A 12,654-nucleotide genomic window follows, 5' to 3' on the forward strand; every position below is an offset into this window, starting at 1 on the left:
GGTCACTGGAACTTTATGTGACACACCAGCACACAGTAGTGGAAACAATAATATCTGGTTTTCCAGATCAATCTGAACAGTGTGGCTTGCTTTTGTCTCCAGTCCCCCTGAGTGAACAAAATGAAATCCGGATCCCAGGAGTCCGAAACACCCTGGATGTTTATTGACAGGTTTATGGTGGCGCCGGATTTAAATTTAAGTAGAAAAAATCCATTAAAATGAAAGCTTGACTTCTGGATTTGTTGGTTGTGATGAGGACGTGATGATTTGGGTCTGATGTGTTGTTCTGTGTGGGTTCTTAACAGGGCAGGGAGAGCCTTCAGCCTCAGCCTCAGCCATGGAGGGCGACTGCCTCAGCAGTATGAAATACCTCATGTTCATCTTCAACTTCTTCATCTTCGTGAGTTCACCCTGTCTTACTTACCGTTCAGAGAAGGTTCTGTTCGTTCTTATGATTCCCAACATATTGGTTTAATATTGCTTAGACTGATCCAGAGCAGTACAAACACTCCTGATCCTTCCAGAACCTCCACACTTACTGCCTCCCTGGTGAAGATGGGTAAAAACATCAATGGATACAAATAATCTGATGCTAACTGAGTATTTATTCAGCGGGGAAAACAAAATCACCAGAGACAAACTAGAAGTAGAGCCGCTGCTTCGCCACATCGAGAGGAGTATCTGATCAGGACACCTCCTCCCCACCTCCCTATGGAGGTTTTTCCAGGCACATCCCTCTGGGATTAGAACCCAGGACCCCCAGGAGGGACTATATATCCAATCTGGTCTGGGAACCCTGGTCTGGGAACGTTAACCTTCAGAATGAGCTGGAGGATGACGCTGGAGTCTGGGGTTAAGTCCAACACCCAATGTTGGAGAAGAAGAAGATAATATATGGGTCATTAAACTTCCTGTTTCTCTGAAGTATAATTCAGGCACATTTCTATAAGCCAGTCTGCAAAATGGGAAAGACAAGAAAGCATGACTTTCATTTAAGGCAGTTTGTTGATCTTCAAACAGGAAATGACAGTTGCTGGACTAAACGGTTTAATATCAACATGAGCAATGAATAAACTGAACTGTGACAAACAGGGCTGGACCAGGACCAGGACCAGGACCAATTTTTAAGTTCTGGTGAGAAACAATGAAGCAACTTTAGATGTAAAAAGGTTTTTGGTCAAGCAGATTTAGAAGCCCTGAAAGGCAAGTCAGGAAAAACATTTTGAGAGGCTAATTTTTCTGTTTGTTCTTGTAATACTCTGCTCTGCCACTAGAGGCACTGGAATAAAACCAGCAGCCTTCACTAACAGCTGTTATCATTCATTTTCTAAATGAGATCGTTGTAAAGTAAAATGAAATACTGCTGTTCTGCAGGACAATAGACTAAAGTCCATATCTGAGGCCATGAGAAGCTCATAGGGGGCTTTCTCCAATGCTCCTGGCTTTGGTACCAGTTACAGGGTTCTGATGCACAGCTGTTCCTTGTCTGAGCTCATCTGTGTTGACCCACAGAACTTCCACATTTTCCTCATGACATTCTTATCCCCCATCTGTTGCTGCAGCTCGGTGGCTCCTTACTGCTGGGCGTTGGTGTTTGGGTGTTGGTGGACCCGATGGGCTTCAGGGAGATCGTGGCAGTCAACCCCCTGCTGTTCACCGGGGTCTACGTCATCTTGGCCATGGGAGGCCTGCTGTTCCTGCTGGGCTTCCTGGGCTGCTGCGGAGCCATCCGCGAGAACAAGTGTCTGCTGCTGTTTGTGAGTCGCTCCCGTTGGAAGGAAGTCTGGTGGTGCTATGCCCCTATGAGCAGCTCCAGTTAGGCAGACCTTCCTGTAGTCTGTTAAAGTAATCTGATCACTGCACTCGGTGTCAGTCCAGTGCTTGAACCTGGCCATTTCCAGAGAAAGACATTCAGAAAGCCTTTAATAACACTACAGTAATAAAAATGCATGCCAGTGTTTGCAGCAGGCTTCGTTCCTCAGCTCAGCGTAGAAGAACTTTCAGATAAAGGTTATTTTAGAGAAGACTGCAGAATAAGGAGTGGGATTTCTCTGAGTAACAGTGTCTGTTCTGTTTTGTCTCAGTTCTTCATGCTCATCCTCTTTATCTTCCTGGCGGAGCTGGCAGCTGCCATCCTGGCGTTCCTCTTCAGGGAGCACGTGAGTTTTGGCTCTGGATCGTTCTTGAAACACTTTAAAACTGGTTCAGATTAAAACCTTCCTGGTGTTTGTATTTTTTGATTCTGAGCGAATACTTGGTTACAGATTGGATTTAGACCTGGATGTAATCTGATTTTGAACTGAATTTGGATCTGGTTCAGGATGCATTTCAGCTAATTCTTCATTCAGACTGGATTTGGTCTTCATTTATTTAAATTAAAGCTTGGACTTGATTTTATTCTGCTTTCAGACCTGCTTCTGAACCAGATTTGTTCTTGTTTCAGATTGGTTTCCCACTTTGTTTTACTAGATTTCAGGCTTGATTAGGATCAGTTTGCACTCGGTTCTAGGTTGGTTTGGAGCAGATTCGAGATGAAATGTGGACATGTTTCTTAACTGGAGCTGGACTTGGTTTCAGACTAGTTTTGATAGTGGGTCTTGACTGTTGTTTGAGTTAGTTTCAGACATTTTTAGGAAACTTTTCAGATTGTATTTGGGCTTGGTTTGTGGCTTGTTTCTGACTGATATGGATTGTGGTTTTTGACTGGTTCTGGACTTATTTTAGATGTGGATTCACACTGATTCTCCGCCTTTATTTCAGGCTGGATTTGACTTGGTTTTACACTGTGTTGATTGTGGTTCTTGACTGGGTTTGGACTTGCATACAGACAGATTTTTTGCACCAATTAATAAAATAAAAGGTTGTATAAGACATCTAGTCTGTCAGTTTCTGACCCACGCTCCGCTTGTCCCAGTTAACCAGAGAGTACTTCAGCAGGGAGCTGAAACGCCACTATCAAGGCCGCAACAACACCGACGTCTTTACGTCCACGTGGAACGTCATCATGACCACGGTGAGCCACCTGACCAGCATCACCTGCCCTACTGACCAACAGCAGTCTTCAGCATCTGTTTCCCTTTCTTCCAGTTCGACTGCTGCGGCACGATCAGTCCTGAGGACTTTGAGGAGAGCCTCTTCAGGCTCCTCAATCCAAACAAGATGGTTCCTGAGGCCTGCTGCCAGGTAAACGGGTACCTCAAAGAGGTCGACTTGGAGCAGTGCGTGAGCGGCGGCGTGGCGTTCCGACACAACAAGGTTCAAGGAAAAAATGAAGAGCAGCAGATTTAAAACAAACTGGAGCCTCTGTCATAATCTGTCTGTGTTTGTCCTGCAGGGCTGTTACTCAGCGATGGTTGAATACTTCCAGACGTATATCTACTCTGCTGGAGCTCTGGCCATTGTGGTGCTAACAATCGAAGTATGAGCTGCTTTCTCGCTGTTTAACATAAAATTATGCCAAGATTTTTTTCATTTCCTGTGAGTATCTAAGATTTGAACACAAACAGGTTGTAAAAACAGGCGCCGCTGATTCCTAATATGGGCAACACGGCTTCCGCTCAGGGCAGCATGTCCTCTGGGCGCTACACAGATGTGACATAAACACGTTTTCTGTTGGGTATAAATCACAGGGCATAAAAAAGGTTTTAATGAAATACAACTGAAAACAGATAGATCCTCCCATTAAACTGAGATGCCTCAAAATAACTTTAATAAGTTCAAATCTAGATGTCAGCGGTTTGAGAAAACATGGACTTAACTGTGACTGGAAGAGGCCATTGCAAAGTTATTTATTTATTTCCATTTAAAGGTTTTTGTTTAAGAAAAAATGTTTCATCCAGGAAACTGCTGGCAAGTCTCCCAAAGTCCAAAGAATAATGTGATTTTTAGCGTTTATTAGCAGAAAGGGGGACTAACAGCTGACCCTGCTGCCACTCAGAACGTTAACCTCAGACCTCAAACAACACAGAGAAAGGAAGTTCATATTTCCTTGACTAAGCTACAGAATGCCAGTTTTTCCAGTTAGGAAGAGTTTGATGGAATAACCTCTTCCACAGCTCTCCTGTTTTCTCCACCTGTCTCCACCCGTCTCACTGCTGATGGGTTCAGGTTTACCACCTCATCAGTTCCTCGTTAATAAGCTGCCCTTGTGCAGGAACTCTGGAATCAAAGGACCGTCATGCATGTAGAGTCGCTGATTTCAGATAAAAGTTGCTTAAATATATATGTGGATAAATTTATGTAGATAAATATATTCTATATACAGGTCCTTCTCAAAATATTAGCATATTGTGATAAAGTTCATTATTTTCCATAATGTCATGATGAAAATTTAACATTCATATATTTTAGATTCATTGCACACTAACTGAAATATTTCAGGTCTTTTATTGTCTTAATACGGATGATTTTGGCATACAGCTCATGAAAACCCAAAATTCCTATCTCACAAAATTAGCATATCATTAAAAGGGTCTCTAAACGAGCTATGAACCTAATAATCTGAATCAACGAGTTAACTCTAAACACCTGCAAAAGATTCCTGAGGCCTTTAAAACTCCCAGCCTGGTTCATCACTCAAAACCCCAATCATGGGTAAGACTGCCGACCTGACTGCTGTCCAGAAGGCCACTATTGACACCCTCAAGCAAGAGGGTAAGACACAGAAAGAAATTTCTGAACAAATAGGCTGTTCCCAGAGTGCTGTATCAAGGCACCTCAGTGGGAAGTCTGTGGGAAGGAAAAAGTGTGGCAGAAAACGCTGCTCAACGAGAAGAGGTGACCGGACCCTGAGGAAGATTGTGGAGAAGGGCCGATTCCAGACCTTGGAGGACCTGCGGAAGCAGTGGACTGAGTCTGGAGTAGAAACATCCAGAGCCACCGTGCACAGGCGTGTGCAGGAAATGGGCTACAGGTGCCGCATTCCCCAGACCTGGGCTACAGAGAAGCAGCACTGGACTGTTGCTCAGTGGTCCAAAGTACTTTTTTCGGATGAAAGCAAATTCTGCATGTCATTCAGAAATCAAGGTGCCAGAGTCTGGAGGAAGACTGGGGAGAAGGAAATGCCAAAATGCCAGAAGTCCAGTGTCAAGTACCCACAGTCAGTGATGGTCCGGGGTGCCATGTCAGCTGCTGGTGTTGGTCCACTGTGTTTTATCAAGGGCAGGGTCAATGCAGCTAGCTATCAGGAGATTTTGGAGCACTTCATGCTTCCATCTGCTGAAAAGCTTTATGGAGATGAAGATTTCATTTTTCAGCACGACCTGGCACCTGCTCACAGTGCCAAAACCACTGGTAAATGGTTTACTGACCATGGTATCACTGTGCTCAATTGGCCTGCCAACTCTCCTGACCTGAACCCCATAGAGAATCTGTGGGATATTGTGAAGAGAACGTTGAGAGACTCAAGACCCAACACTCTGGATGAGCTAAAGGCCGCTATCGAAGCATCCTGGGCCTCCATAAGACCTCAGCAGTGCCACAGGCTGATTGCCTCCATGCCACGCCGCATTGAAGCAGTCATTTCTGCAAAAGGATTCCCGACCAAGTATTGAGTGCATAACTGTACATGATTATTTGAAGGTTGACGTTTTTTGTATTAAAAACACTTTTCTTTTATTGGTCGGATGAAATATGCTAATTTTGTGAGATAGGAATTTTGGGTTTTCATGAGCTGTATGCCAAAATCATCCGTATTAAGACAATAAAAGACCTGAAATATTTCAGTTAGTGTGCAATGAATCTAAAATATATGAATGTTAAATTTTCATCATGACATTATGGAAAATAATGAACTTTATCACAATATGCTAATATTTTGAGAAGGACCTGTATATGGTGGAGGACTGACGTTGCATGGAGCCGTTCTGTTTGGTGGCAGAAGGAGGGGCTCTCCACTGAAAAGTACACCAGCTGCAGTTATCTGAATGTTGATAATAGGAAGTTTTAAAAATCCACCGTGGATGATTTTGAATATTTAATCCTTAATTTTCCTCATCCAAATTGCAAAGCACTAAAACCACTTCTGTTTGTTGTTTTGTACCATCCACCAGGCCCTTACTTTTAGATCAATTTTCAGACCTTTTATCTGATTTAGTGTTAAATACAGATAAAGTTATTATAGTGGGGGATTTTAACATTCATGTTGACGCTGAAAGTGATAGCCTAAATATAGCCTTTAATGCTATCTTAGACTTAATTGGCTTTGCTCAAAACATTAACAAACCTACCCACCTTTGTCTTAACCTAAAACAAAAACCACAACTAACATAAATACAAAACACAAGTAAGAACATCTAATTAAAAGGTAAACAAAAACACAAAACAGAGTCCAAAACATCACATCCTGACATGAAACAGCTCTGGTGAAAGTCACTAATGATATTCTTATGGCCTCAGATAATGGACTTGTGTCTGTTCTGGTTCTGTTAGATCTCAGTGCTGCATTTGATCCAGTCGATCATAATATTATCTTAGAAAGGCTGGAATATGTTGTAGGGATCAGGGGAACAGCACTAGGCTGGTTTAAATCGTATCTGTCTGACAGATTCCAGTTTGTTCATGTAAATGATAAATCATCTTTAAACTCCAGGGTTGATTGTGGAGTACCACAGGGTTCAGTACTTGGGCCAATTCTCTTTAGTATATACACAGCTCAAAAAAATAAAGGGAACACTTAAACAACACATTATAACTCCAAGTAAATCAAACTTCTGTGTAATCAAACTGTCCTCTTAGGAAGCAACACTGATTGACAATTAATTTCACAGATGTTGTTCAAATGGAAAAGACAACAGGGGGAAATCTTTGGTGATTAGCAAGACACTCAATAAAGGAGTGGTTCTGCAGGTGGGGACCACAGACCACTTCTCAGTACCGATGCTTTCTGGCTGATGTTTTGGTCACTTTTGAATGTTGGTGGTGCTTTCACACTCGTGGCAGCATGAGACGGACTCTACAACCCACACAAGTGGCTCAGGTAGTGCAGCTCATCCAGGATGGCACATCAATGTGAGCTGTGGCAAGAAGGTTTGCTGTGTCTGTCAGCGTAGTGTCCAGAGCCTGGAGGCGCTACCAGGAGACAGGCCAGTACACCAGGAGACGTGGAGGAGGCCGTAGGAGGGCAACAACCCAGCAGCAGGACCTCTATCTCCACCTTTGTGCAAGGAGGAACAGGAGGAGCACTGCCAGAGCCCTGCAAAATGACCTCCAGCAGGCCACAAATGTGCATGTGTCTGCACAAACGGTTAGAAACCGAATCCATGAGGATGGTATGAGGGCCCGACATCCACAAATGGGGGTTGTGCTCACAGCCCAACACCGTGCAGGACGCTTGGCATTAGCCAGAGAACACCAGGATTGGCAAATTTGCCACTGGCGCCCTGTGGTCTTCACAGATGAAAGCAGGTTCACACTGAGCACATGTGACAGACGTGACAGAGTCTGGAGACACCGTGGAGAGCAATCTGCTGCCTGCAGCATCCTTCAGCATGACCGGTTTGGCAGTGGGTCAGTAATGGTGTGGGGTGGCATTTCTTTGGAGGGCCACACGGCCCTCCATGTGCTCTCCAGAGGTAGCCTGACTGTCATTAGGTACCGAGATGAGATCCTCAGACCCCTTGTGAGACCATATGCTGGTGCGGTCGGCCCTGGGTTCCTCCTAATGCAGGACAATGCTAGACCTCATGTGGCTGGAGTGTGTCAGCAGTTCCTGCAAGATGAAGACATTGAAGCTATGGACTGGCCCGCCCGTTCCCCAGACCTGAATTCGATTGAGCACATCTGGGACATCATGTCTTCATCCACCAACGTCACGTTGCACCACAGACTGTCCAGGAGTTGGTGGATGCTTTAGTCCAGGTCTGGGAGGAGATCCCTCAGGAGACCATCCACCGTCTCATCAGGAGCATGCCCAGGCGTTGTAGGGAGGTCATACAGACACGTGGAGGTCACACACAATACTGAGCCTCATTTTGACTTGTTTTAAGGACATTACATCAAAGTTGGATCAGCCTGTAGTGTGTTTTTCCACTTTAATTTTGTGTGTGACTCCAAATCCAGGCCTCCATTGGTTAATAAATTTGATTTCCATTGATGATTTTTGTGTGATTTTATTGTCAGCACATTTAACTTTGTACAGAACAAAGTATTCAATGAGAATATTTCATTCATTCAGATCTAGGATGTGTTATTTGAGTGTTCCCTTTATTTTTTTGAGTAGTGTATATGCTTCCAATAGGTCAAATTATCAGGCAGCATGGGATAAATGTTCACTGTTACGCTGATGATACTCAGCTTTACTTATCCATAAATCCTGATGAACCCAACCAGTTAGATAGACTACAAGCATGTCTTGAAGACATAAAAACTTGGATGACTTAAAATTTTCTGCTTCTAAATTCAGACAAGACAGAAGTTGTCGTCTTTAGACCGGAGTCTTTAAAAAAGAAACTACTTAGTCAATCACTTAACCTCCCATATTAAACAGGTTTCTAGGATTTCCTTCTTTCATCTCCGGAATATTGCCAAAATTAGAAATATCCTGTCTAGGAGTGACGCTGAAAAACTAGTCCATGCATTTGTTACTTAAAGGCTGGACTATTGTAATTCTTTACTATCAGGATGTCCACAAAATGCAGTTAAAAGATGGCCGCTCACACTGAGCCTGGTTCTGGTTCTGCTGGAGGTTTCTTCCTGTTAAAAGGGAGTTTTTCCTCTCCACTGTCGCTACATGCATGCTCAGTATGAGGGATTGCTGCAAAGTCAACACCAGTGACTGTCCACTGTCTCTACATGCTCATCCAGGAGGAGTGAATGCTGCAAGTCACTGACTGGATGCAATCTGCTGGGTTTCCTTAGATAGAAAAACTTTTTATCCAATTTGAATAAATAACTGAATCTGACTGAACTGTTCAATGATTAGGATTAATTGGAATGTATGAACCTGACTTTGTGAAGAACCTTGAGACGACATGTGTTGAGAATTGGCGCTATATAAATAAAACTGGATTGAATTGAATTGAATGATCTGAACAAGCAGATTGTTGGAGCTCAGCTTCACCCTTCTGACTCCATGTTTGTTGTTCTTCCTGCAGCTCTTTGCCATGGTGTTTGCCATGTGTTTATTCAGAGGCATCCAGTAACCTCCACCTCCTCTTCATCCTCCTCCTCAGCAGCAGCATTCAGGAGGAAAGCAGACTGTACAGTTTGAGATGATTTGTACACTTTTGGTTTCTGTGTGGTTGGTTTTGTGATCAGCAACGTTCTGGATGTTCGAACTCCTGCTTTGGTCCTGATGGACCAGAAACGGCTTCAGTTCAGGGAAACAACCATAATGTAAAATTTCCCTGGGATCAGCACAGGAACCCAGCAGGGTTCACTCCTAGGATCGCAATTAAAACATGTGATTTGAAGTTCAGGATGGTCAGCGATGGCAGTCTGAAGCTGCTCATGCAAAGTTACATTAAAATGAATCAGATTTTTGTCATATTGATGTCATCTGAACAGAGTAAACAGACGTATTTATAACAGTTTTGAATGAAAACAAACATGAGCTCAGTTTTAGTTCTTGCATCACTGCTTCTGCATCATGAGACATCAATGAGACGTTTTCACTGAAAAACAGACAAGAAGTGGCTCCCCCTTGTGGCGGAGGGCAGATTGTTGTCCATAACTCCTCTGACACTGTAGACTTTATTACAGTTCGTCAATAAAAGCAGAATGTGTTGTTGTAAGTAAACAAGTGTTTAATATTTAAGTTGGTAAATCAATCCAACACTGTGTGCAGCAGCTGTACTTTTCTCTGTGATCAGACTGATTTCTTCTGTAACGTTTTAGTGGCTAATGTTCAATAAAGTCATATTCTTTGTGCTTTTATGAGTTTTTGTTTATTTTAATTATTATCTATTTAATTACATACTAGCTGAAAGGAGGCAGAAATGACTATGTTTGGATGGAGAAACTGAACATTTCTAGATGAGGCTGTGGCCATGAAAGGGGGTTTAAATCCAAACGGTTCTTAATATCTGACTGCATCAGAACCATCATCACTGTCTAAGCCATGTTAAACATTCTGTGAGAAAATCTGAAAAACGGTTCTGATGGGAAGGATGGCTGAGATGTGGAGGTCCAAACAGGACTGGGCTGACTCTCTACCATTATTATCTATGTGGTTTTCAGTTTTCTGTAGATATTGTGGGGATTATGAAAGAAAATGTAACCATAGCAACAGTGCAGCAACCTATTTCAGATTGAAATACACTGTGTTGTATGTTTGTGGGGTCTTTGTGATAATCATGACAGAAAATGTAGAACAAGAAGCTTTTGCATTGAAACCAGTCATGAAATCTTTCATGCATGAATTTAAAATAACCTCACACAGCTTTTTCCCCTGTATGTTTTCAAGCATCTTTAACTTTCTCAGCATCCTCAGATCCACCATCGCTACATCTATATCCTTTATTATCTGAGAATTACTGTCATCACCAGCATCACACTCCCTTAACTAGTGACTTATCTCCACCTGTGTCCCACCTGTAGGTCTTTATGATGTGTCCTCCGCCTCACTAAATAAGAAGACGCCATCTATGATTTACAAAACTGAACAAATCTGCAAAAAATATTGTTTTGGTTGTAAAAGCTTTAGGTTACAGCATATTAAGAAGGTGAAGCATTTTTAGCAGCTGCAGTGCAGTCACGTTGTAGCCAGTGATGCATGATGTCCACTTTAATACACAAATAATTTACTGCTAATTTCTCCCAACAGAAAACCAATATTTTTACATTTCTTCTTTTATTCCCTAGTTATTTATTGCGGTTACCAATCTTTTTTTCTACCAGTGGAGACCTCCATTACTGCTTAGTTTCTGCCGACGTGCTCAACATTTCTGCCTAAATGTGGGTTTTATCAACGACCGTGTGAATTTACATTGACCGCCTACTAGGTGTAGAGTCTGGTGAAGGTAGTAATGCCACCATCAACACCCACACACCGAGAGGGAAACAGCTATAATAGCTGCAGTAAGTAGGATTTTCCCAGACTGTGGAGGTTCAGTTTCCTGTTTTGTTTTTTCATCTTGCTTTAGTCAAGGAGACAGAAAATACATCAGAGAAAAGGAAATGAAGGAATATTTTGTAAAATATTCATTTGTTGCTGTGAGAATGAAACCTGGTGTGCAATTGAAGCTTGATTGATTGATTGATTGATTGATTGATTGATTGATTGATTGATTGATTGATTGATTGATTGATTGATTGATTGATTAATTAATTAATTAATTGATTGATTGATTGATTGATTGATTGATTGATTGATTGATTGATTGTGCACCACTCAGTAAAGGGAATCTGCCCTCTGCATAGAAAACTTTTATATCATGCAGTTGAAAAACTGAAAACTGGACAAGTGAAGACCAGTTAAAGGTCTGAAAACATCTTCAGCAGACGAGAAGAATCTGAGAGTCGCGACGGTAGGGAACACAAATAAATCCATTGAAATAGTTGAGTTTCTGCTCTATGGCAAAATTTCATCTTTTTGCTGATTGGGAATCACCCGTTTTATGTTTTTTTGGATTTGTCATAGAAACGGTACAACAAAGGATATTTAAATTTCCTTATTTTGAGCCTAAAAGCACAACTGTTGGCTCAGCTTTTTTAATCTGGATAACAAAAAATAAAAATATGACAAATATGTTTCTGATAAATTAAATACTGATGAAAATGCTAATTCAAACTTCCCCACGCTCTTGTAACATCTGCAGAGTCACACAGAACCAAAACTAAAACCATGAAAGTGAAAGTTCTACATCACCTGTTCTGAGTTACAGGAACCAGCTCTGCAGAAGTTCTGGATGAAATCTGCCTGATTTAAAGACCATGGCATCCTTCAAACCAGATAATAAGCAGGTTCTTGTTCTGCTCAGACACCAGGGATGAAGGCAGAACCTCTAAGTGGATTTCTCCTGAAAAAGCTTCAGATTACAGCAGGTCTCCTCTGACAGACAGAAACTCTGGAGGCTTGGAAACTGACACGACTGTGAAAAGTAAAAGTAGAAGCGTTCTCTGCTGAACTCGGACTTCTTTAGATTCCCAGGCTGGTTGTGAATATTTAAACCTGTCGGGTCGAACAGTCAACAAATGTGGTCGACAGCTGTGGAGCAGACCCTGTACCTTGGACTGGTTCTTTCACGCCTGGTTGGAGAAGGTAAGTTCCCTAACCTGAAGAGTGCTGAGAGGTAACACCTAACATCCTGAATATATTAATGCTAGTTTTCTAAACCCAGCTGGAAATAGGTTCATGCTCAACCTTTAAGGGATGTAGGACACAGAAGTTGGACATTTTGCTTTCAACCAGAAGAACCAGAATGCTTCTGAGCAGCTTGGACTAAAAGTGGACTTTCTCTGCAGAAAAGACCCATTTTAGGGCTTGAGCTGATTAAAAAGTGACTTTTCCTTGTGTTTGAGCCAAGGTCTCAAACAGAAAGAGCCTGGAAAATCTGGAAAAATGCTGCTTCCATCCATTCTTCATGGACATGAAGGTCATATTAAGTTGGGGCTTGTCATGATTTTTTTCAACAATGATTATACAACATACGACTGCAATGATTTTCAAAAACAAGAACTGGAAGCACATTTTTGAGTTTATTGTGGATATTCTTC

At 42.2% G+C, this 12,654-nt stretch overlaps 1 protein-coding gene across 1 annotated transcript in view; it reads left to right on the top strand.

The window, feature by feature from the left end:
- Positions 1 to 9,873, top strand: part of LOC124866450 (tetraspanin-18-like) — a 29,873-nt gene extending 20,000 nt beyond the window's left edge. Inside the window, exons 2-8 of the mRNA XM_047362245.1 lie at positions 306 to 400; positions 1,563 to 1,757; positions 2,085 to 2,159; positions 2,915 to 3,013; positions 3,088 to 3,255; positions 3,335 to 3,418; positions 9,093 to 9,873. Coding sequence (XP_047218201.1) covers positions 338 to 400; positions 1,563 to 1,757; positions 2,085 to 2,159; positions 2,915 to 3,013; positions 3,088 to 3,255; positions 3,335 to 3,418; positions 9,093 to 9,140 — 732 coding nt within the window. The 5' untranslated portion in view covers positions 306 to 337 and the 3' untranslated portion in view covers positions 9,141 to 9,873. The remainder of the gene's footprint in view (positions 1 to 305; positions 401 to 1,562; positions 1,758 to 2,084; positions 2,160 to 2,914; positions 3,014 to 3,087; positions 3,256 to 3,334; positions 3,419 to 9,092) is intronic.
- The last annotated feature ends 2,781 nt before the right edge of the window (positions 9,874 to 12,654 follow it).

The sequence above is a fragment of the Girardinichthys multiradiatus genome, chromosome 4 (genome assembly GCF_021462225.1).
Source record: "Girardinichthys multiradiatus isolate DD_20200921_A chromosome 4, DD_fGirMul_XY1, whole genome shotgun sequence".
NCBI classification, from domain to species: domain Eukaryota; kingdom Metazoa; phylum Chordata; class Actinopteri; order Cyprinodontiformes; family Goodeidae; genus Girardinichthys; species Girardinichthys multiradiatus.